At 38.1% G+C, this 24,241-nt stretch overlaps 1 protein-coding gene and 1 non-coding gene across 2 annotated transcripts in view; one reads left to right on the top strand and one right to left on the bottom strand.

Annotated features, from left to right (window-relative positions):
- LOC105362401 (uncharacterized) overlaps positions 1-24,241 on the top strand; it is an 84,183-nt gene that overhangs the window by 38,002 nt on the left and 21,940 nt on the right. The window contains exon 2 of the mRNA XM_011499841.1: positions 3,003-3,302. Within this exon, the coding sequence (XP_011498143.1) occupies positions 3,200-3,302 (103 nt within the window). The 5' untranslated portion in view covers positions 3,003-3,199. The remainder of the gene's footprint in view (positions 1-3,002; positions 3,303-24,241) is intronic.
- TRNAM-CAU (transfer RNA methionine (anticodon CAU)) lies at positions 9,024-9,095 on the bottom strand. Its single transcript has one exon. It is a non-coding gene; the product is annotated as a tRNA-Met (tRNA).

Genomic DNA, 24,241 nt, shown 5'->3' with positions numbered 1-24,241 from the left:
CTCTCTCTCTCTCTCTCTCTCTCTCTCTCTCTCTCCTTCTCTGTGTCTCTGCATCTGCTTTACGATGGTAACTCCCATTTTACAAGGCGCGTAAAAGAGACCGCAATACATACGTGAATATGGACGCGTCCGTCGCTCCGGAATTATTAAGTCCACGTTAATGTCGACTTCGTGTTCACTCGCATGTGAAAATACGATGGGCTACTTGCGTGTATATTACTACTTGACATTTTCTTGAACAGCGTTCCACTGTGAGCAGATTTTCTAACAAAACCTTAAAGAATTTATTGCCGTTTAAAGAAAATCTAATCGATCGGTTTAATCGAACGACTCTTGTCAGATTCTATATAAAAAAGCATATATATATATATATATATATATACTCTTTCATAATGAAACTTTTATAAACATATTTTTTTTCTTTATTTAAACATACTATTTTATTTGTTATAAAGAGTGTTGCAGCATTTTGCGTTTGTTGCTCTTTCAAATGATTTTCTAGTGTAACCCTCGTAATTTCAGGCCGGATTGTAGTAAAAATATTTAGCTAATATGATATTTGTACGGACTTATATGCATTTTATAACAAATTTTATGAAATTTTAAATATGTATTTATGTAGCTAAAGTTTATCAAAGCAGTATAAAATAATATAATAATAAAATAATCAATGCCATGCAATTCAAATAGATCGGAATAAGTCATCAATCATACGGTTATACGTATATTATGTTAGCTTTTAATAAATTCTTTAATTTATTTTTGAAACAATAATTTCAATGCCTACGGATGAAAACAATATTGCCAAGTTATTATTAATCCAAACAGAGAGTCCATTTGGCGACTATTATTAGCATACACTATGCGAATCTGATTTTAAACTCAAGATGATAAATATTTATCTACGGATAAAATTTATCTTCTTTTGAAATTACCATTTGCAAGCAGACACTTACATATTTTTATTTCAGAATTCCATATTTTCATGTGCACTTGCCAATTTGGATGATTTTAGTCAACCAAAGAGAAGTATTAAGAGGAATAGAACAAGAAAATACTAAGCCGACCCTAAATATAGAACAGCTAACGCAACAAATAATTTAACAGCACTATTAATAGCTTATTGATATTTTTATGTAAAGACAATCGTGTACTGCAAATATGTTCCTCATGGCAACATAAAGTATAAATAAACCTTAACTACAACTTTTTAATTTTTTTTTTTTTTTTTTTTTTTTTTTCATTAGTCGTAAATGTACATATATTTTATTGCTGTTATACAGTTAAAAATTACGTCTTGCAAGTCGCTTTGACTTTTATTGACTGAAGAAAAATTCTAATTCCTGATGTAAAAAACGTTTGCTGGCTTCATGCCGATTATAAAAGTTAAAGGAAATCAGAGTCGCGTTTAAAATGTTCGGCTTACTAGTCAGTCTCGATAAAATACTACGCGAATGCACAGATTTACGAAAATAAAATTAAAATTTTTGAATGAAAATAAAAAAAAAAAAACGACAGTATGATGATGAATCACAAGTGAAATTGGAAAAATACAATTCCGATTTAAAGGAAACCCATAAACATTTAAATGAATAAATGCTTAAATGTAAACAGCCGCTTTATTTCACTTATTGGTATTTTGGGCAAACTTTTATGTAAAATTTCGACCTTTGAAATTTCCTTTATTTATTTTCAATTTATAAAAGCACATAATCAATAATTTTATTACCTTATTTTGCTCTCTTTATAGAATTCGAACAAACAATTCTATCACATTTTCAAGTTTCATCCCTTCAGCTTCAGCTACTTATTATCTTAAACTAGATAAGGTAAACGATTCGATATGATAAAGATCACTTTATAATTCATTCATTTCCAATGAGCTATCCAATGGCACTGAAAGCTCGTTGAAAAAAAAAAAAAAAAAACCATTAAGACAATCTGTAAACATATTTCTCTACTTTCTGTAAAAGCAATATACTACTCTGCTCAAATTTACTTGAACATTGCTGTATTGTACTGCAAATATTTCTGTAAATAAAAAGTGTACTATACATATCGTTAATTATGCGTAATATTATCGAGCGATACTGTTTTACTCTCATTTGAGTAGTTAAGTCATGTGTAAACGAACAATAACGTACGCATCACTTGGATATCAAAGTGATAACTTCCTCTCGACGTGAATTTCACTCGACAATCGAGCAAATCTTACAATTTTATTTAGTATGTAAATGATTTCCTGAGAATTCCCCTGCCCCCTACGCCTACGCCGAGCATTAATTATCTTTATCCATTGTCTCTTTTATTTTCTTCATTGCTTGCAGCCTCGAGTTATACCGCTGTGCTTCGACGATAAAAACCAAACTATTAACCACCTTCAGACTGAAATCTCAATTACATTTAATCACTTGCAGAATAACGCTCGAGACTCGACGGGCATCATACTAATAGAGACCCAACGATAAAACATCCCCAAGAACCTTAAAAATAAACAAATTCACAAAAGATGAAAACTTAAGTCTGAGTGAGGCACGCGCCTGAGACGAGACAAGACGGTCGCATCCCCCCAAGCAAACAATACCACGAAGAACTATAGCGGAGGAGAAGGAGGAGAGAAGAGAAGGAATAACGACAATCCAAGCCTCTCGCGACAAGACCCTTACGAGCAAAAAACCCCCGATGAAAGAGAGTTAGGGGGGCGAAGAGAGAGAGAGAGAGAGAGAGAGAGAGAGTGAGTGAGTGAGAGAGTGAGTGAGAGCGACGAGTGGGGATTGGAAGGAAAGAGGAGAGAGAAGGCGAATATGACGGGCTAGCCCGTGGGGTTGGGGAGAGGGGTGGGGGGTGTGGGTAAGGTGGTAGGATGATTGTGATAGCGAAATACCGGGAGCAGTTGCGCGTGGGGGATAAACGCGCTGCGTCAACCCCATGGCGCGGGGCGTACGGTTAATTGCCCCGGAAGAATGCTGCCTGGCTAAGCCGACTTTGCATTTGTGTTGCAGGTGTTATCACGGCAGGTGATAAGGACCCTCCCGTCGGCGAGCTCTCGAGGGCGCGCGTGTCTACCTCCGTGCTCTCGCCCTCCCTCTCGGCCCGAGGCCGAGCCGAAGAAACATGAGAGGCACGTGAGAGCGCGGGAGGGAGGGGCCACAGAGGACCGAGACTACGAGAGCTTCAGGGCTCATTCGAAATAACAAAGATGAGATGGGACGCGGCCGCCTGCTGCTACTGGCTGGCGCCGTTGCTGCTGCTCCTGTCCCTCGACCTCACCAATTTGGCCAGCGCCTTCCTCGAGACCAAAGGTACGTGCGCGGCCGCCCTTGATTCTCGGCCTGCCGAGATAATGACGCCGTGCCTGGCGATACCTCCAGTATCGTGGGGATTGCGTTTTATGGACCTCGTCCAGACTCTCGATACGGCTACGTGAGGCGCCACTCGTAAAAATCGTACGAGCGCGCTGACGTAACACGGCCGCTTGATTGAATTGTTCACCCCTTTTGAGTCTTCGTCCCTGGGCGATACTTATGAAAGCGTGTGCGCCTCGTTAATTATTTCTTTAATGTGGGAAATCGCTTTTCGCAAGGGTAGTGTGCCGTTAAACGACATCGTCCATTGCAATTTAAAGCAAGCGAGAACTTCGATCGTGGAATTCGACCCCCCGCCGCGGCCACCGCTTCCCCCTTTACAGCCACAAAGTCCAAAAGGACGCGAACCTGCGGAGAGACATTTTTAAGTACCGGAATTACAAGTTTCTTGAGAATCGTTCCGGGCTAACCCCCTGAGTAATCAATTTTAATTTATGCAACCAGTTTGTCGCCCAACCAGGAAGATCGCTACAATTCCTTGACAAAAGACATATCCATTTCGACTCATCCATCTAAATTATCGCGGTACAAGTAAATTCAATTACGTAAGAGCTGGAGAGGGGTGGGAGGTCTCGGCAGATTGACGCGAGTAAGGGTCGGAGAGGGGAATATCCAGAGAGAGAGAGAGAGCGCGTGTGTGGGTGCGCGTGAGTGCGTATGCGTGCGCGAGGAGGGTCAAAGGAGGGAGGAGAGGGAAGCATGGGACGAGCACGCGCGCAACGCAAGGCAGGCCAGCTTTGTAAAATTGAAAATCCGAAAAGTCAAAAAGCGAAAATCCAGCGGAGCCAAAAGGCACACATTTACGTAGAGTAACGTATAACGAGTGCACGAAGTGTGCAGGAGACGGCTTTCGTGTCCTCGCATGCAGCGGCTCTGATTAATTATTTCGAGTGGCTAGACTCTTCCGACGCCTATTTCCGGTCTAACCCCGCTTCCCCCCCCCCCCCCCCCCCCCCCCCCCCCCCCCCCCCCCCCCCCCCCCCCCCCCCCCCCCCCCCCCCCCCCCCCCCCCCCCCCCCCCCCCCCCCCCCCCCCCCCCCCCCCCCCCCCCCCCCCCCCCCCCCCCCCCCCCCCCCCCCCCCCCCCCCCCCCCCCCCCCCCCCCCCCCCCCCCCCCCCCCCCCCCCCCCCCCCCCCCCCCCCCCCCCCCCCCCCCCCCCCCCCCCCCCCCCCCCCCCCCCCCCCCCCCCCCCCCCCCCCCCCCCCCCCCCCCCCCCCCCCCCCCCCCCCCCCCCCCCCCCCCCCCCCCCCCCCCCCCCCCCCCCCCCCCCCCCCCCCCCCCCCCCCCCCCCCCCCCCCCCCCCCCCCCCCCCCCCCCCCCCCCCCCCCCCCCCCCCCCCCCCCCCCCCCCCCCCCCCCCCCCCCCCCCCCCCCCCCCCCCCCCCCCCCCCCCCCCCCCCCCCCCCCCCCCCCCCCCCCCCCCCCCCCCCCCCCCCCCCCCCCCCCCCCCCCCCCCCCCCCCCCCCCCCCCCCCCCCCCCCCCCCCCCGCCATATCAACCTTAATAAAATCCCTACTACCACCAACACTGCCGCGAATCCGTCGCATAAATATTTATGCGATACGCAGGCGACCAAACTTATTACAACTGATCATTTTTGCTAATCAGCCAGGCGGCTTCGCAGCACATAAACGACTCTCTGTTAATGTTATAGGCAACGTAGTTTTCAAAGCACCTTGGAGCCGACGTTCGCTCCCCCCCCCCCATCCCTGTATATCCTTCCAAGTTTATGTGTCTTCTGCCTATATAGTCGCGGCTTTTCATTTTACGAAGAGATGGAGATAAGAGTTGCGCCGAAGAAACGACGAAAAAGTGCCATATGACTGGAAAGTGGATCATAAAATTTGTTTCGCCATCTCCTGGAGACATGAATTAACGCTATGATTAATATGTGGATAAGCAAAGTTTCTGATTTTTTTCGCAGACGTTTCTTACGAAGCCTTAGATAAGTTAACATCATAATTCAAGAGACATCTCGTTATAATAATCAAATGTACTATAAAATAGTCATTATTTCAATTTACTATTTACGCGACAAGTGTAGGCTCCATTGTATTTCATATTTCGTCGAGTATGTATCTTACTCAAAGTAATATCCATCCAGACAATTATAATATTTTCAGACTCATTTTCAATTCACAGTAGCAATAACAATGTTCTTAAAACTACGCGTAATTGTAGCATAAACTAATTTTGTAACCCTTTAATGTCTCTATTTTCTCGTATCTGTTCTAATTTCAACGCTCTACGCGTTTACAGTTAACGCGTACTTTCGCCTTTATTAAACATGATTGTCCCTAAAAATCATGTTGCTCAACATCAAATTCATTTATTATACATATTATATTTCTTATTTATGGAAAATGAGAAATATCGTATGCAGTTTATACGTATAATATGATTAAAAATTTAAAACGACGCGTTAAACCGTGAGGAACATAACAATTAAAACTATTTATCTTTTTTATATTTTTACAAATTATCGCTCTCGATGAAGATTTAATACTCTTTGTACAATTGTACCAAATAAAACTAAACTATTTTACTTGAATATCAATAATTAAAAAATGTATGAATAAATGGTTAAAAAGAAATTCTAAATAAACAGATTAATAATTAAAAATTCATACTTTTTTTATTTGATCTTGAAAGGACCTTTAATAACGTCAATTTTACAATATTTCTTAATTTTTAATGTATATTATTACAATTCGTGATATGTATTTTAAACGTAAAAAAGAGAATATTTAAAGCATTAAATAAAATTTTTAATATTAATTGATTTCATGAATAACCATATATTTGTAGTTTCACAATTAATGGACAGAGAAGAATAAATATTTTCATAATATTACATGAAGACAACGTAAAACAATGTTTATAAAAGAATAATAGATATTCGATGGATAATTGAAATAATACATAATAAATAATATTTATTTGTTTATATCGTATTACTAGTTTTTGTTTAATGGCGTCTTTATTCATTGATTCTCTTTGATTGATATTAACTGTGCTATTGTAAACAAAATCACCAACACTATTGTAATAAAATATTCGGTAAAATAAAATACTATAATAAATATTTTGGCGTAGCATAGACAATTTTTCGGAACAAATTTATAATTATTAGAAAAATTTACCGGAAGTAACTGTCGAATTAAAAATTTATTACTATTAAACTACCTAGGATTTAATTAGCTTACTACTTTAACGGAACATCTACAGTATGTAACTGTAGAATTAAAATTTATTGCCATTAAACAACCTACGACTTAATTAGATTATTACTTTATTTATGAATGTGAATATAAAAGTTAATTTTCATATTTCCCTTTAATGCACTTCTTACGTATTCACAAGCATTTTTTCTTAACTTTAATTTCGTATAAAAATGTTAGTGTTAATGGAATTGAGAACCTAATGGGATTTATCACTGATATTTAAATATAAGTTCAATAGAACATTTTTCACTTGCAACAATATTCAGCTTTAACAAAAAACTTAGTTTAGTCGACATTTGACTAAAAGGTTCTCTTTCACACTAGATAACCTTGAGCCTTACTTATGTGAATTATGACTTTACAAGACTTCCATTAATTTTTTTTTTTTTTTTACAATTGATGATACGGTTATAAACTTAAATGCACTCTTAGAATTTTCATAAAATATGGATCTCAGAGAACATGTGTTATCATTTGCCAGTATAATTATATTAGTGTCTAATATATCTGTTCGTATATTTTATATTTAATGACTCAATTACACAAAATGTAAATAATTATTATGTAATAACTTGGAGCAAAATAATAATTTATCAACTGGAAAATAAAATTCATCCGTTAGGATATAAAGGACAATCGTGAAATTTGCTTAATTAACAAAACGGGATTTATTGATAATACGAAGAATTCATTATTCATTTGCCCAAATAGGACGACTATTATGCTCTAAAAAGATAAAATTCAATTTTAATTCATTATAAAAATGTAAATATATTTATCATATTATATATATCCATTATTAAATTTTCATTATATTATAAAGTATATGTTTGGAATAGAATATTTGTATTTATGTCTTTTGAAAATTTTATTCAAATATCGGCAGCGCTGAGAATAGCAACAATACACGAGCGATTATTTTAGGCATTAAAAACAAATTTAATTTTCATTGTTTATTATTATTAAATGTTGTTGATATTAATAGAGATTAAAATTTGAAGATATCGTTATTCTTTTACTAGATGAATCTCACGAAATCCCTTCTATTATTATACATTTTTTGCAACAGATCTAAAACACTAAATGCTGATCGGATTTTACAAAGACAATCAATGTACGTAATGCTTGATATTAGAATTGTGATTTCCATGTTTCTTTGATATTAGAAGTTTTTCATAAGAAATGTTCAAAATTGTTTGTTAAAAATATTTGTAGAATCAGCATTTATAATTTATTGCTATTGAAGATATTCATATTTTGTAATTGTGCTTCATGATTAGGATGACTGAATAAGGAAAATGTAGGAAACTTCAATATTTAAAATAGATCTTTTAAAATATTAAATTATGCTGCTAAATAAGCACAAATAAATTCCAACGAATAATTAATTAACCCTAGAATTCACAATCGTATCATCATTTCTGTATATCTAAATGTAAAATATAATAAGTGTGTTAATTTAATATTAAAAATATGTTTGATGCCCTAGATAATTCGGTAAAAAAAAAAGAAATTAATATTTACATTTTTTTCAATCAGTACATATTGCGTAATAGTTTACTTCATTAAATTTATTTCTATTTTTTTGAATATTTGCTTTTGTATAATATAAACGAAAATAAATTTGAAATATACAAAACATACATTTAAAACATCCAAATTGAATAATTAAAAATACTTTTATTTTTATTTCAATTTTTGTTTTCCTTTTTTTTTTTTATTTATTTATTTATTTTTTTCTTTTTAATTGATAATACAATAATGACGGTATTACAGGAATATCGATAAGAGTTCAAGTTGATTTCTTCTTTTTCTTTTTTTTCTTTTTTTTTTTTTTTTTTTGACAAAATCTATTGATATTCATATCAAGTCATTTGTTTCACATCAATAAAATTATATACAAAATGCCTTTGCCTATTAGTTAAAAAAATAAAATAAAAAAACAATATTAAAAAAAATAAAAAAACACGGGAAAAAAGGAGAGAAGAAAAATTATTCTCATCGAATTTATTTAAATGCATGTGCAATAGTATGTGTGCTCGAATTCTCATTGAAGCCATATGCCGTGTGATAAAATTGTCACCGAATAAAGTAATGAGGATAAGTGGATTTCGTTCGGTATACGTAAATTAGTTGCATTTGTTGAATTCAATTTAACGAGCCAAATGCTCCCGCTACTACCTTTAAAATCTGCCAATTTTTACATGTGAACATAATTTACAGGGTAAAAGAAAGAGAAAACAAACTTGAAATCTCGTGTAGCAGCGCAATATTCAATTTCACCGGTACATTGCCAGCCGATGTAAAAACAAATTACAAATACGCAAATTAATAAAATTAATGGCCATTAGCATGTAACTGTACATTAAATTGAATGAAGGAATAACTGCAAGATAATGTTGAAAAGGGAAAGAAAGAAAAAAAAAAAAAAATTCTAGCAGAGCGTGGTTTCGATCCACGGACCTCTGGGTTATGGGCCCAGCACGCTTCCACTGCGCCACTCTGCTTTTATGCGTTCGTTTATACTAAAGCCACAGTATATCCGCTCCATAAAGAATATTGACATTTTTTTAACTTATATGTATATATGCGTGTGTTCACACACTCATATATATATATTGTATACGCACACGTGTAATTATCCAATTTTTTTTATGTTTCTCTAGCTTTCTTTCATATTGCGTCTGTTTATCGATAAAGTTCTCGTGTTTCAAATGCCGTTCAAACTCTTCCATTAATTACCCACTATTCAAATAAATAATTAAATTAACATGCGCATATGCGACTATACCAATTACTAGACCTGAAATCATAGGTCTTTTGTTACGATTATATGAACTTCACTATCAGATTTTGACCCCCACCCCACCGCGTCCCATTATGAGTATACACATTTATTCATTCGGACTATGCGTGCGTGCAAAAGCGTGAGAGGGAGATAGAGTGAGAGAACTAGCAATAATAATAAATAAATAAATAAATGAACTATTTGCGAAAACCATAGAAAACATGAATATGCAAATGCTTGAGTGTAAAAAAGCAATGGAAGCCGAAGCAAGAAATATCCTGGAAAAAGATTAGTTTCATATATTACGCAAATATTATACAGATATTATAGGGGGAAAAAAATGTAATTATTAATGATACATTCATTTAAAAAAAAAAAAGAAAAAAAAAGGTTTTACTTACAATAAGTATTGTATCTAATTTGTATTATAAAACATTGAATATGTTTTTTTGCGAATGTATTTTTATTCGCTAGAAATGATTTAGTAGAGAAAAGTAGGCTTGAAATTTCGATAAATGCGCACATCCGAGACATTAAAATATATATTGAAATAATTTAAAAAGTATATTTACACACCTTCGATTGTAGCCATTCAAATTTAAACAATTTGTTGAATTGTAGTTAATAATAAGAAAAAAATGGTTCTTTGTAAAGTATGCGAATGGGAGAAGTTGAATTCTGTTTTACCGACAGAAGACGTCCGACATTCTCTCATAAAAACTGTAATGGGAACTTTTAACTGGATAGAAATAGGCAGATTCTTTATGAAACTTTATTAGTGTGCAAAAAATATCTTTACTTTAGTTCATTTTAGTTTTTTTAGTTTCATTTTATATGATAATTTTTTAATTTATCGTGAATAAGCCATGAAAACAATGTGTTTTCTTAAAAATGTTCCATACATAATTGACTTTCATGAATAATAAATACCAAAGTTCATAAGTACATTTTAATTTCAAAGAAAAATACATAGTAAAAGTTTTTTTGGTAATTATAATATTAAGAAGTAAAAGTTTATGAATAATACAGAATATTCATTCCTGATTTTTCAGCATAAATCAGTTTTGTTTTATTGTCCAGTTTTACACTCAAATAATAACAACTCCAACTTACTCGATTTAACACTTAATATCAAAATATAGGTAGCTCATTCTGAATAATACTACGTGTCTTTTTTTACAAATAAGACAATGAATTGCTTAAGATTATAATTTGGAATAACGCTAGTAAATGAAATAAAGATAAGCTCTAGTAGTGTTTGCACACAAATAATAGAAATTACGTTTTCCTCTTTGGAATTTTAACTCAGATTATAAGCCAACTAATTATTTCACTTATCTTAAGGGATTATAGATATTAAATTTAAATGAAACTTTTTTAATAATAATTTTAATATTACTACACACCATTCGAACGATTATTATCAAATTCTCAGAATCGTATATGTACCTACGTATGTATATATATATATATATATATATATATATATAATTTCATTTATATACAAATGTATAATGAATGCATACATGTACAATTGCATACAAATGAAATTATTTAGATTTTCAAATAATTAAACTTATATTTAGCTACTAAAAATAAACCAATAATAACCCACAAATTATTTACTTTTTACTATTTTACATGTATAATTAAATTCTTAAATAATCCTACGTTATTTATATTTCATAATTATCTTTAACGCCTCAACTTATACAACGATAATATATTAAATTTTATAACCATTAGTCTCATTAGATATTATAAATATACCCATATACTAGAATATAATTTTCTTGTTTAATAATCTAATAATATTTGAGACTGTAATAAAGAAATTTTTTGGTAGTTGTAGAAAATTGCTAGTTAATTAATCGTAGTAAATTAATCTAATGAAAATAGTAGAGATTAAACGCTATTTGCAATCACTAGATATTACTGGCTAAGTAATAAATTTTGCCAATGTATATAGTGAAATTTATTAGTTATTAAATGAAATTCTTATGCTTACCTTTGTTAAGCACAAAAATTTTTATACAAGTTTCTACATTTTACAATGAATATAAATATAGCTTGCGGGTCTTTCGTTCCCCCTCCATTTTTCAGTCCCATTGAATTATTTTTTACAACAGCACTGAGAATTCGATTAATTCATCTACAAATAATAATGTGATGTATATCGTATAAAATGCCATATATATAATTCACAATGAAACGACTTTCAAACACACAAGATTCACTTTAATAAATATTTAATTTAAAATTATTAATAAAGCAATCAATTACTGAGCAGCATATGCAATTATGTTGTATACCTCTTAATCGTCATTGATCAGTAATGGAAAACCCTCGTTCGATTTATTCATACAATTATCATACTTAATATTTAAGATTTCTAATCAATCAACGGTTAAACATCAAAGATCTAATCGTTATAAGAAGAAAACTAGATGATAATATTACATGAAATATTTACTAATAATTAATTCTAAATAATCTTTAATTTAATATCATTAATAATTTTATGATTTTTATGTTTGCTTTGCAATTCATCCATTGGCTTATAGAAAAACTTATTTACTTAAAGTAAATTTGCAACTACAAAATTAATGTATGATTAAATGCAATTACACGAATATATATTCTACTTGTATGTTTGACAAATATAGTTTTAGCGGAAGATAAACCGCCCAGTCGCTCGAAACGTACAGTAATAAATTTTACTTTATTATTGTTCTGTAATAAAATAAACACAGATGAAAATAACGAATAGCACGTGATCATTTTTTAAAAATAGTAAATCTTCCTTTTAGAAGAATTTTTACTTAAATGTGTCGACCCCATAATAATTTTACGAAAAAGGCTATTATTAAACAATTAGATATTCCTTAGCTAAAGACATGAATTATTCCAATTACAAATTACGAAGTTTCCACGAGTTAACCTACCGCCGGCGCCACTTATATACCGGGGATAAATCTATATGAAGCACAATTCAGGGAATTATTATTTCAACTTACAGTAAATAGAGCAGTTGTCCCTGTCGCTTTGATAAGCCAGGCTTAGCACGTGGCTACCGCGAAATCTATTTGTCTGGCGCGCGTATTCAGCCTTTTTAATTCGCCCGCTCGATCGGTCCAAATGAGATTATTAGTCGCGGCAGAACAATAAAAGCGAATCCACAGTGGCCCAGGCTAATTTCCATCGTTAATTCAACCAGCGCGTAAAAAGCCCACCGCCGATGATTTAAAATTGCGCATTAACATTTAAAAGTCGTATAGTAATTGGTCCTAGCCTCCCTCCCTACCTCCCGCCCTACCTCGCCCGCCGTCCCGCCTCATCCATCCGCTACGACCCCATTGCTTTTCAATGCCGGAGTCTGGACAGCGTCCGTTTTATGGGTTTGTGCAGAGCGGCGCCTTTACTTTCGCGAGCCTGGCGACTGCCATCGACAAAAAGTCGTCGGCAAGCTTAAATCGAGTCACCGAGCGTGAAATTCGTACCGATTTTTTCCAAATGGAAGCTCTCCCAATGCGCGTCGGTATTTCGCATTAACGAGGGCTCGCGACACGCCCGATCCATGCAGCAACATTGAAATCTTCTCTGCGCGACGAGAGAATTTAGATTCGCTCACTGGCAATTCAAAAATGTTGTTTCGATTAGGATTGACGGATATCTGTTGCAGCTATTGCGCACGCCCCCGGGGCAACGGAACGAAAATCCGTTGGAAAAAGAAAGGGCCGGGGATTACGAGCGTGGATATACCGATTGACGATAAAAATGTGAATGAAAAAAAAAAAAAAAAAAAATCAAACGAAACAAAAGAATAATTAAATGCGTAACGACGACGACAGCACGCCCGCGAAAGAAATTCGAATGTTGATAAGGTTAATAAGCGGGGGAGGCGCGCGTGAAGCAATTTCCATAATTCAGCAGAGACGAGTACACGTACTCGTCCGCATCGGTTCGCTGCGACGGGCGAAGGGGAAAGGGGTAGTGGTTGGGGGAGGGGGGGGGACAAATGATGAAGTTAATGTGCACATGTGTGCGGGGTGGCGGCGTATAAATGCCGGGCGCAGAGCAGACTAACGAGTAATAATTAGCCAGTGAATTGAACGCGAGATAATTGTAAATTAACCAAGATCGTTATATATTATTGCTGAGTTTCTTGCGCTCTCGAATATCTTTGAGGCTTATCGTTGAAAGAGGTGGGTCTCGCTTAAGCTCCTGTCTTCTTAATCTTTTTTACAAGGCATCTTCGTGCTTCATAAAATAATATTTCTCCCCGACAATTTTCCTCGATTGCAATTGTGAACATAAACGTACAATTGAATAAATTGCATTTGCTCCTGACTATAGCGCTATTTATTCAAAACAATACATGCATTTTAGTTGTATTTTAAGTCTTATTAAATTTTTAATTTTATCATGCCGCTGCGATTACTATGTCCTTTGATAGTATTCATTTATAAGTGCGTTGTATTAAGTCCACTTGGCACGAGGTTGAATGGTATTAGAAATATAAATTCAATAAATCAGAGCAACTGTATGGTTGTTATTAGTAGTAATAAGAGAAAACATTTTTTTTAATATTAACGTTTTAATTTAATATAAACTCTAAATATTCCTTTTATATGTCAACTCCATTGTATGGCAATCATTGTATTATTAACATTTCGTCGTCGTCGTCGTCGTCGGCGTCGTCGTCATCCCCCCCCCCCTTTCAAAATACAACGATATGACAATATTTGCAAATACGTTATTTTACTTTAAGGTTATTTAAAGTTAAAAGGACTATTTTTATATTTTCTTTTCCATAATAAATATATACATATATGGATAGATATGTGTGTACAGAGAAAAACTTAAGAAAAAATTTAATGGAATATAAACGACTTGTCAAATCATTCAGTCATTTTATCCAGAATTTAACGACATTATTACTAATGTTGGGTCAGCATTTGAAAATGAACGAAAAAATTTTCTTAAATAACAAAATAAGTTTTTGAATTTAAAGTAAAGATTTTTATAAGGTCTGTTATCAGCTTAGATTACTATTATCAATTGATAATTACAATAATATTTTATCGAGTAAATACTTATAGTACCTTGATAAATTAAAACATACACTTAAAATTATTATTTTACCATCGAGAGTTACCATCTGATAAAACGAACGAATTATATTAACTTTGTTAGGAATACTTTCTTTTCCTTTGATTACCAATCATCCAAACGAAATGCAATCAAAACCACAAGTTCTATATTTTTCTTTATACTGTTATATCTTATACTATTAATTTCGTTATATAATATTTCATTATACTGCATGCAGTGCCACTACTTGACTCGGAAAGAGCACAAGGGTGCAGTTGAACTGCCGATACGGCATTTGTCCCTTAAAATGACGGGAACAAGAATCAATGTAACAAACGAAGCGCAGACATTTTGTCAATATTCCCTTCTCGCGTAAGTGTGCGATCGGCATTGAAAATGCAGCAAACGTCAGATCCGCCGACAAAGAAAAAAACTTAAACTCCCTCATAATTCACGCGTTTAAGACTTAACAGCGTTATTCGCGAAGGAGGCATATCCCGTCCATCGGCATTGCCCCAGTGTCGAAGGACGCATTGTCCTGATAAATAACGAAGGGAGTCTCGCAGATTAGCATCTCCTCGCGCGACCCTCGTCGTAAATTGCGTAGCCAGCATCAACGGGGTCGACTATTACGAAATTCGAAGCCGCGACTTTGCCACCCTATACTTAGTCTGCGACTTTCATGATCCCCCTCTCCGACATTCTCGGCCGTACCTGAAATTCCGGACCGCCCGTACTTGAAATTCATTTTGAATCGCGCTAGTGAGAGAGCGAGGGCTCGTATTGCCGTCCTTTTTATTATACTTAAGTGCACGCCGCTGGTAAGCGGAGTTTATTATTTCAGTTACCAGAGCATTCCCCTTTGCCTTCATTTTACCGAGTGCGGCATATTTCATTCTTTTTTTTTTTTTTTTTTTTTTTTTTTTTTTTTTTGTTGTTCCGAAACAGCCGCGAGACATAATGAGAAGCCAAAATTTACTTTGGGAAAATGTGCGTGCGCACGATCCCGCCTAATTTTTAGAGAGAACTGCAAACATGAACGGGAAGTCGAAAAGATGCTCTTGCACGTCATCAACGTACACCTATGTAAGATGAGACGATGCTCGACTCGTTATTTAATTTTCAATACAAACACTCGAGCAAACCACTCGAAAGACGGCAGTCATAACCATGAAAAATGCAATGGGCCAATAATTATATGTCAATAATGAAAGAGGCCATGTGGCCAAATGGCGAAGAGCATTACGCGGGCTTATATACACAGATAGTCGCGCACACTCGCGCGTACACAGCACGCCGATACGTTGGCGAATCCCAGGAGACGAAGAGAGAGAGAGAGAGAGAGAGAGAGAGAGAGAGAGAGAGAGAGACGGAGCTAGGGGGAAAAAAGCCAGTGGCAAAGCTTCTATTCCCGTAATATCAGCTTTATGAAAAGTAAGAGCAGACGTTTCTAGGGAATGGAGTGAGGAGAGGACGTGTGGAGGAGGATGTGGTGGTGGTGGTGGTGGTGGTGTTGGTGGAGGGATGTATGGGCTGGTGATATCTGGTCAGGATCGTCGTTAAGGGAAAAGTTGGCGATGTAATATAGAATTTCTGAAATAAATTTAAGAAATATCCCCCTCTTGCGTGAAAACTTTTTCCCTTTTTTCCCCCGCTGTTTTATGAGCCAACGCCACAGCCGCCCCGTAATCCACGAAATTCGGTTTTCGAAAATAAGATAAAAGGGAAATAGGAAGTGCACGGTGGTCAGACATTGAGGAGCATCATTGGCGAAAGGGAATTCATACGTTATTTAAGTGGCGATCTAATCCGGCCATCTTCACGCGGCGCCCGATTTTACTTTCACTGCCACTTGAATTACGAGTGTCGGCTTTTGTTTTTGCTAATTCGTCACTGGCTCTTAACGAGGAGAGGCTGGAGGCTCAAGTCGCCGTGCTCGCTCGTGATATTTTCCGCGCGTGGAGTCCATCTTGCCTGTGAATGTGATAATGAAAGGACGGAAGGAAGGAAGAAATGACCGATATGAGAGCGGCCGGGCGTATTATTCATTCGGAGGAATAATTTTCACGAGGGGCTTGAACGAGATTCGGCTCGGGCAATGAGTTTTGGTAAACGTAGTTACGAATTTTGAGACTCCCGTGGCTGAACGGGAGAGCCGCCGGAAATGGCCCGCGGTCGTATTTTCCGTGGCGCCGTTTTGTCAACTCCCTTTTATCGGGTCTGCGTCTGCCTTTGTTCCGCGATACCTGCTTTCGACGAGGAGAAGCTGCGCCAAGTCTGGGATTGCGTGAGCCTCGAGAACTCAAATCCAGATGTACTCTTCGTTAATTGTGCGTTCACGTCTTGCAAATTAGACGAGGCGACGCGAGCACGCAACGCCGGCGTTTGTATTTTTTTTTTCTCCTGCTCTTTATGAGTTTTACACGTTTTTTGTTTTTGTCTTATTATTATTATTGTTGTTGTTATTATTATTATTATTATTATTATTATTATTATTATTATTATTGTTATTATTATTATTATTATTATGAGCGAACGAACGAACGAGCGAGCGAGCGAGTGACAGGATGAACGAGGGTGTGCATGTTTTCGAGGGTGCTTGGACATTTGTAGGGCTGATTTAATTGTAGCGAGGTGAGTCGTAGATTGAGAGAATTATTCAGCATTGAGTTATTACTCTTTGGGAAATATGACAAAGGACACAAAAAAAAAATACGTGCATATTTGAATAAACGTTTTCAATGGAATTTATTCGAATCGGCTTTGCTCGAGTACTCGAGTAAAGCTCGCTTGTTTGATCTTTCATCAAAGTACTGATTCGTTAGAACATTACATTTATTATTGTCGCGAGTATTGCTTGCTTAGCGATTAATCCAACGTTGCTTAAACTTGTAGGTGGATTTTGATTTTGCTTATCTTAAATGACATTTCGGCATTCGTAACGTTTGTTGAGCATATTAGTTTCTTTATTTGTCGTTGCTTTACCAGCGCCATACCCTCTATGATAACCGCTCGGGAAGAAATCGAAAGGCGAACATTAGCAGCGAAAAAATAAATCAGATAATAATCACAGTTCCAAATAATTTCGTAAAATAAATCATGAAATATTTATGTGCCTGTACTTGCCATTAAAAATGTATGTTAAAATGTATTTACTAGGCAGATATCTTTGCACCGAGCTTCTTATTTATTCAATACTACTTACATCGGAATGAAACATTACTCTCATGCAAATATAGTTTTCCTATCATCTGACTTGAGTAAATTATTTGCATGTCTTTGAGAATGCAGCCTTATTACACTCTCAAGCATTGTACAAACATTCGTTTCGATGTTCGTTCATTTTCTTAAAATTTTCTTAACGCTGAAATCGGTAGTATTTATTTTCATCAAAGACATTTTCATTTATGCACTAGACGATAACTATTTATCATTTCACTTTTTTAACTTCCTCTACGACTTCTTCTACAGAGATATATTAAAAAAAAAAAAAAATCCCTCCTATGCAATTTTGTAATTAAATACGAATGGTAAAAGAAAATTAATTCCATTCATTGCGTCGATTCTCCTTCTCGTTCCACGGGCACTTTCTTCCATTTCGTTTCTCTTCGAAAAATTAGCCTAATCAAAAGTTTCATGCGACATAAGTAACATGACCATGGTTTGCAAAAAAAAAATTATTGTACAAACTCGTACATTTTTAACGAATGTCGGCGTCACATCTACTTTATCGTTTGGAATAAAAGTTTACGCGTTGTTTTACGGAAATATTTCAACCTAACTTTTACTCTGTAATCTCAGCATTGAAATTCTAATATTTTAATCTCAAGTCATACACCTCATATTGTTATAGTTATCCCAACTATTAAGCCCCTCTAGCTATAAAGTGCGAAAATAAAGTAAGCCAAAAATAATTCGTTAAACACAAAGCATAATATACGAGTTAGTTGAGCTCCTCGTGGTGCTCATAACTTCTTCATTTAACCGAAGAAAGTATCGCCGCCAACCCCCCCCCCCACCGCAGTCCCAATCTTCGCAACTAGCTTGAAATTTTCATGAAACGTTGCTACAAACAAGACTGATTAAAATTTACATCGGGCGTAAAAATATAACAATGTCCGCCTCTAAATAAAGGACCCTTGATACCGGACAGATTTTACACCGGTCGCCCCCGCGACTCTTCCACGCGACCAGAAAGGCCAAATGTATTTATTAACCGAGTAGATACAGCGTGCACAAAGGCTCGATGCACAAAGCCGTCCGTGCGGAAATATATATGGCCTCTTGGATAAGATCCATTCGCCTGTCCATCGCTTGCCCGACCAGCGTATCACGAGGATCCGTGCCTCATGCAGCAAACAAGCAATCCTGCCTCGGTAAATGAGTCTATCGCCGTTAAAACGAAGGGCATCGCGCACCTCGAGATCGTATAAACGAGCTATCGCAAGCGCATAATCAAGTTGTTGTTCCATCAACTTGGAAAATTGTTTAAAGCCGGTTGGCGCGTCTGCGTCTTCGGCATTCCATTCGACGCTCTCCATCACCAAGTCATCAAGGATGTCATTTGCCGTTAGTTTAGACGCGCCGATAAAACGGTGCGACCCCGTGATAATTCCCGCCTTCTCGTCTGCATCCGCCGAAACCTAATTAATACCTCCGCATTATGCCCCAGAGACGTGATAAGGGAATCAGTGGTGTAGTGGGGGGGGGGCGGATCGGTTCGGGACGAAAATTCGTTAAAAGTGTCGGACGCCGCGACCGGGCTTTTTCGACCAACGGGACGAGAGGAAGACACGCGCCGACAAAGTGGCGCGGCAACGAGATTAACGGCCGGCCGACTGACTATGCGATTAAAAGCGACAAAAATCGCTAGCGCGGGCACGCGCGACTTCCAGCCTCCGAATACCCGAGCGCCCGCTTCGCCTACGAAATTTATCTTCAAATTCATTTCATTCGTAAAACGTATTTCGCGTAAACTTGCGCTCACTGCTTTTGATGAGCTACCGACACTATTGTTCCTCCTGTCTACCCACGATCAAAATTCGATTATCAGAGGACAATTTGTAATCTTCTTCCTCGGTGCAGTTGCGCTAGTGCGAGTATGGACGTTCACGCGACATATCTGGACGGAAAGCAGATTATCCTTTAAAATTATGCGGCTCTTAAGTTCGTCTTAATGATCATTATTGTAACATCATTGTACTATGGCTTATGCATCCTATATTGCGAGTTGGCTTTATTAATGTATTAGATGTACTCTAAATCCCATTAACAAGCTAACCATCTGTTTTCGAGATTAAACTTTAATTATCACCATCCAACCATTTCTCGTTCATCATACTCGAATGAATCGTGCATGCTTAAATGAAAGGGATAAGAAAGAAAATAAAAATTCTTTAGCACTTTAATAAGCATTTCCCTCGCTTCTGTAAAGTCACGAGCACACGCTTATATATTTAATTTCAATAATTACGAACGCTGCACACACTATATACTAGTAATACAAGGGATATTCTCTCAAAGAAAGCAAGTACTTACTAGAAAATATTAAAAAATTATATATTCGATGGATCCTTTTCATTTATAGAATAATCTTTATCTCGTATGTAATATATTATTTTTCTGCACATTCATGATTTCAAGCTCTGCACTTTTAATAGAATTTCTTCTTGTTTTATCTTCTTCTTTTTCTTCTTTTTCTTTTTTTCTTTTTTTTTTCTTCTCTTTTTGACGTTTTATCCTTTTATTATAAAGTTTATACATACGTTGTAAAAACAGTCTTCAACTTAAGTGAAATTCGGAGTTGGAAAATAGCGGTGTCAAAGTTTTCGGTGCTAAATTTAAGTATCACATCAAAGCTGACACTGAAATTTTCCACTGCTCTTTTGATTCTAGAAATTTCTTTCTTGCTGGAATTAATTTAGCTCCATATTTTTTTCGATATTAAAAAACAAACAAAAAAAAAAAACTGACTGTCCTTAATAAGACGTATTCGGTGCTTTCTCTCTCTCTCTCTCTCTCTCTCTCTCTCTCTCTCTCTCTCTTCGTGCATTTCTTTAAGGGGAGCACCGAAAGGGCCGAATGCTTGTTTTACAATTGCCAAAGTGATTTTTATTTCAGTAAACATTTAAATAATTCTCCAAACTCTGGCATACTACACATTTTCCACTTGCGCATAAGAGAAAATTAAAAGAAATTTTTGTTAAAGTCCAGGCATGAGATATGAATTTTCATAAATTAGTCAATATTTACTCTACATTGTGACGAAAGCTCGTACATAAATGTGCCTAATTTTGAATCACAAAGTTGACGAAATTTTCAGCCAATAAACTAAATAAAATTTGAGAATAAAAATTATATTAGAGAAATATGGAAAACAGTACACTTCGTATGGGAAAATTGGTGATTAATTTTCTTTTAGTAATATCGAGCGAAGTTTTGGATTATCGGTGAATGGAAAATGCTATTGTTATTCCGTCTACGTAAGATAGTTTGCGTTGTATGTTATCGAAAGAAGCCTGACCCAGCGTGTAGCAGAGGGGGAAAAAAGTAGCGGTGGAGGATGGTTGGGGGGGGGGAATAGTAAAAATAAGCCTCGAAACAAGTGCAGACAATCGAATTGAAGGTATTCTCGTTGAAGCTTCCGAATGTCATGCTTCCGTTAGAGCGTTACGTTGCAAACATCAAATACAACCGGATTCAATATGTAGACTCATAAAACTACGTAGTGGTCGTCCTCTTCCTTGTTGTCGGTAACTTTACATACACAGGACAGAGCTCGAGCAGCAAATAGAACGCGTAGAGTCGTGAAATGTCGGCGGACTACTTGCCGCTCCAGTCGAGCTTGCAAATTCATGAGCCCTTCAAAAATCCCACGAGACGTATTATTAATACAACCAACGTCAACTAAGAGTTAGACTTTGTAACTGGGAGCAGCACTACTTGTTTCAAATTCGTCGGTCTTCCATTAAGATTAGAATCACTTCCCAGGACTCTTTGATAGCAATCCATTGCGCTTACGTGCTCAAGCGGACGGGAGACAAAATCCGCCAAATCTCTGACTCTTTGAAATGTTTTGAATGGCACGAAATAAACTTGCTATAAAGCATCGTGGGGTGGCGGGTAGTGTGGGGGGATGGAAGGGTTTTTTTTTTTTTTTTTTTTTTTTTTTTTTTTGGAGGCGGGTCGATGGGAGGAGGTGGAGCGGCGGTCGAAAACTTCGGCGAGTGCCAGGCGAGGCATTACGGTTGGGCAGCCTACGTTGCGCTTAAAATTATTTCGGGAAAAAGGAAGTAGAGGGACGTTGGCCGGGTAAAAGGCCGCGGCATAAAAGGAAGAAGAAGCCAAGGGATTGGACGCCGTGGGACTTTCGATTATATCCAATAACGTCGCTTTACCGCAAAATTTAATCAACGCGCGCGCACCAGCCGCGCATGTCGCGAGTGAATCAAAGCGCCCCGGACGCGTGCATTGCTCGCTACCAATAGAGCAATTTTCGAAATTGAAGCGACCGCGTATAACTTCCTCCGCACAATTCCGAAGATACTTCAGCGGGTTCTCGAGCTCGCGCCGAGTATAAACAGGTGGCGCGGGTGGCTGCGGGTGGACGTGTGTATATAGACGATGGTAGGCGGGCACGGCATGGAGGAGGGGAGGCGCAATGATAATAATTTTCATTAAATCAAACGCTTCGAGACCGCAAAACGGCTGTCGAGATTCGGCGCTTCGGCGCCGCCTCTGCCCCGCTACCGCCCGATATCGCTACCTCACCTCACACACCCCTCAACGCTCCCGCGTCATTTGCCGCTCGTTATATAGATACAAACGACGCCCCCGCATTGCCAGTGCCTCTTACCCTTTGTAAGTCCCGTGTGGCTGGGTAATTCCGCAATACGCGCAGTTTCGGCGAGCGAGTATTTGTCTCAAGTTTCGGTGAATCCTGTTGTATGTAATAAAGTTCGGCCTCTTCCCTCACCCAAGTTTATCTACCAATTTTCTCGCTGCGAGTACATTAGTGCCTGTATCATTTGATAAGATCGAGCTATTCAAGCTCCGCCAAAGGGAATACCCAAACAAGTTACAATCCTCTTTGTGTAATACAAGTTAATTTACCTAATACTTGTTGTTTGGCAATTATTATTTTACTTCTTTGTTTTTTCTTTCTATATGTTTGGTTTTTTTTTTCTTTTTGTTCTTTCTTTCTACAGATTCTCGGCTTATGAGGTGCATGCGATTTGGTGGCTTTCGCCCGAAATCCCTTATGGACGTACGAATACGCGCCTCGACCGAATACGATTATGCACTCGATAGTATTGGTGTCGTTGGTTAATCATTTGGATAGTATGGAAGGTGTAGCCAAGAAAATTGTCGATACATTACGTGAAAATCTCGAGATTGTACGTGTGACAAGTAAGAGCGTCATTCATATTTACGTCTAAATGTGTCGGAAAAGTGCGGCATTGTAAAGCGTATTAGCATCGGAAATTGGGAAAAATGGAGATATCGAGTGTGACGTGCGCTTGGGAAACGTCCCTCATCGAATCGTCAAAACCCTCCAGGTTGACGTCGAGTGCTCCCACGGGATCTTCTCCTCTTCGTCTCTCATCGAAAATGTGGTATTACCGCGCGGAGCTTAAAGGTATTTGTCATGTCTGATTTGAGCTTTCCAGCCAATGCAAATAATACTTTCAAATCTTAATAAGTAATAAGCCGTGTCTCGCGTCATTATCAATTAAGACGATCTATCTGAATTAATAATGCCAGTAAAAATGTAAACAGCCGGCAATAACAATAATCCGTCGATAAGGGCTGCTCGCTCGTCGTAAGGATTACGAATTGTACACCGAAACGTACCGAGCTCGCCTTACGGCCCTTCAACTGTTCAATCTCTTTTGGGATTGAAGTACGCGTAGATAGATATGCAGTAATGGCACTGAAGTCCGATTAAAATTGAAACGGCCACTTAGGCAAGTCGCTCCTCGTTACAGCATCCCAGGCTCTTTCGTGAACGTGGAAATACCAGCAGCCGGATATGACACCTTGTTGGTATTGGTAGTACTCTCTGCGAAGCCGAAGGAGAGAGGATACGGACAAATCAATTTCATCAAATTGGCCGCATCGATGCCAATTAATTAGTCGGTAAACCAGAGCCACTCCTCGTCATCCGCCTCTCCTCGTTGCTTTCCGCGCTCTTTCGTCTCTCCTCTCGTCGTCCTCCTTGCGCTCTTTATTTTGATATTTAGCCGCGGCAGGCGTCGTCCCAGTCTCTTCAGCTCCGCGTCCTCGACGGCGCAGGTGTGCTTCAATTAGTCCCGATCGTCCCTCTCGCGCTCTACACGACTAAGACAAAATGACAAGGGGACTTTATTTCCCAGCCGCAATTGCATTTTCCCTCAACTCACTACGCTTTTGTCCCCAGCCACACGCGCACATCCGCTGCAAGGAAATGCACTCGCCATTATTGATGAGATACGGGGTAAATAATGCGAGACTTGTCTATTATTTGAAAGCTCGTGTGTAAAGTAGCATTAAAGCAAGTTAAATTTTTCGAGGATGTTGCTATTACGCAAATATCACCTTTTAAAATGCTACGTGCAAACGGAGCCGAGCATACTTTCATGACACAAAGCAAAAAACGGTCGGCGTTTGTGTGTGCGTGCGCGCGTGTGTGAGACGTGTAGAGGATATGGGGTGGGTAAGGGTATGGGATTGGGGCTAGGGGTGGTGGATTGGGGGTGGGTATGGGGAGGGGGGGGGGGGGGGGGGGGGGGG

This window comes from Ceratosolen solmsi, unplaced genomic scaffold (genome assembly GCF_000503995.2).
Source record: "Ceratosolen solmsi marchali unplaced genomic scaffold, CerSol_1.0 scaffold35, whole genome shotgun sequence".
NCBI lineage: Eukaryota > Metazoa > Arthropoda > Insecta > Hymenoptera > Agaonidae > Ceratosolen > Ceratosolen solmsi.
The sequence above is the reverse complement of the archived record's forward strand: the minus strand, read 5'-3'. Positions and strand labels throughout refer to the sequence as shown.